This window comes from Ailuropoda melanoleuca, unplaced genomic scaffold (assembly GCF_002007445.2).
Source record: "Ailuropoda melanoleuca isolate Jingjing unplaced genomic scaffold, ASM200744v2 unplaced-scaffold63111, whole genome shotgun sequence".
NCBI lineage: Eukaryota > Metazoa > Chordata > Mammalia > Carnivora > Ursidae > Ailuropoda > Ailuropoda melanoleuca.
Genome location: NW_023237295.1, coordinates 1 through 1096, shown reverse-complemented (window position 1 = coordinate 1096; position 1096 = coordinate 1). Strand labels below are relative to the sequence as shown.

At 52.6% G+C, this 1096-nt stretch overlaps 1 protein-coding gene across 1 annotated transcript; it reads left to right on the top strand.

Annotated features, from left to right (window-relative positions):
• Nucleotides 1-3: 3 nt before the first annotated feature.
• LOC117800071 (troponin T, fast skeletal muscle-like) lies at nucleotides 4-711 on the top strand (the record flags this gene model as incomplete). The annotated part of the gene is made up of 1 exon (XM_034652600.1): nucleotides 4-711. A coding segment is annotated over one exon (708 nt), but the record flags the coding sequence as incomplete, so codon positions are not given.
• Nucleotides 712-1096: the final 385 nt, after the last annotated feature.

Below are 1096 nucleotides of genomic sequence, written 5' to 3'. Positions count from 1 at the left end.
GAAGAAGTCCACGAGGAAGAACACGGCGGAGACTATGATGAAGAGAAGCCCAAACCAAAACTGACTGCACCAAAGATCCCAGATGGCGAGAAAGTGGACTTTGATGATATCCAGAAGAAGAGGCAGAACAAGGACTTGATTGAGCTGCAGTCCCTGATCGATAATCACTTTGAGGCACGCAAGAAGGAGGAGGAGGATATCATTGCCCTCAAGGACAGGATTGAGAAGCGCAGAACCGAGAGGGCCGACCAGCAGAGGATCCGGGCGGAGAAAGAGAAGGAGCGTCAGACAAGAATTGCTGAGGAGAAAATCAGACGAGAGGAGATGGATGCCCAGAGAAGGATGGACGATGACATGAAGAAGAAGAAGGCTCTGTCCAGCATGGGCGCCTCCTACAGCAGCTATCTTGCCAAGGCTGACCAGAAGAGAGGCAAGAAGCAGACCGCCCGTGAGATGAAGAAGAAGATTCTGTCCGACAGGCGCAAACCCCTGAATGTTGACCACATGAATGAAGACAAGCTCAGGGAGAAGGCCAAGGAAATGTGGGACTGGCTGTACGGTCTGGAATCTGAGAAGTTCGAAATGAGCGAGAAGCTGAAGAGACAGAAATATGAGATCACGACCCTCAGGAACAGAATCGATCAGCTCCAGAAGCACAGCAAGAAGGGAGCCGCTGGAGGCAAGGGCAAAGTTGGTGGACGCTGGAAGTAAAGGAACCACGGACCCCCAGAGGCAGACAGAATCTCCGGCAGCACATCCAGGCTCTGACGCCCACCTCCCCGTCTCCTCTCCAGTCACCTATGTTTCTTCGTGCACACATCAGCTCACCCTCCTTGGTTCCGGGATGTCATCAGGCCCGGGCGCCGCTGTCGAGCCGAGAGATGCCCACACAGACACTGTCCACCCTCTGCACAAACTACACCAATGCAGGCACCTTCCCATCACAGCTGCTCACCTGCTGTGCCTGGGCACTTTCCTCAATCATGGGACAACCGGCCTGCTATACTGTGGATTACTGTGTACAACGATTTCCTGTTTATCTTTTGTAAATAAAGTGTGACACGCTACCTATTTCAACATAACACTCTGCCTCTTC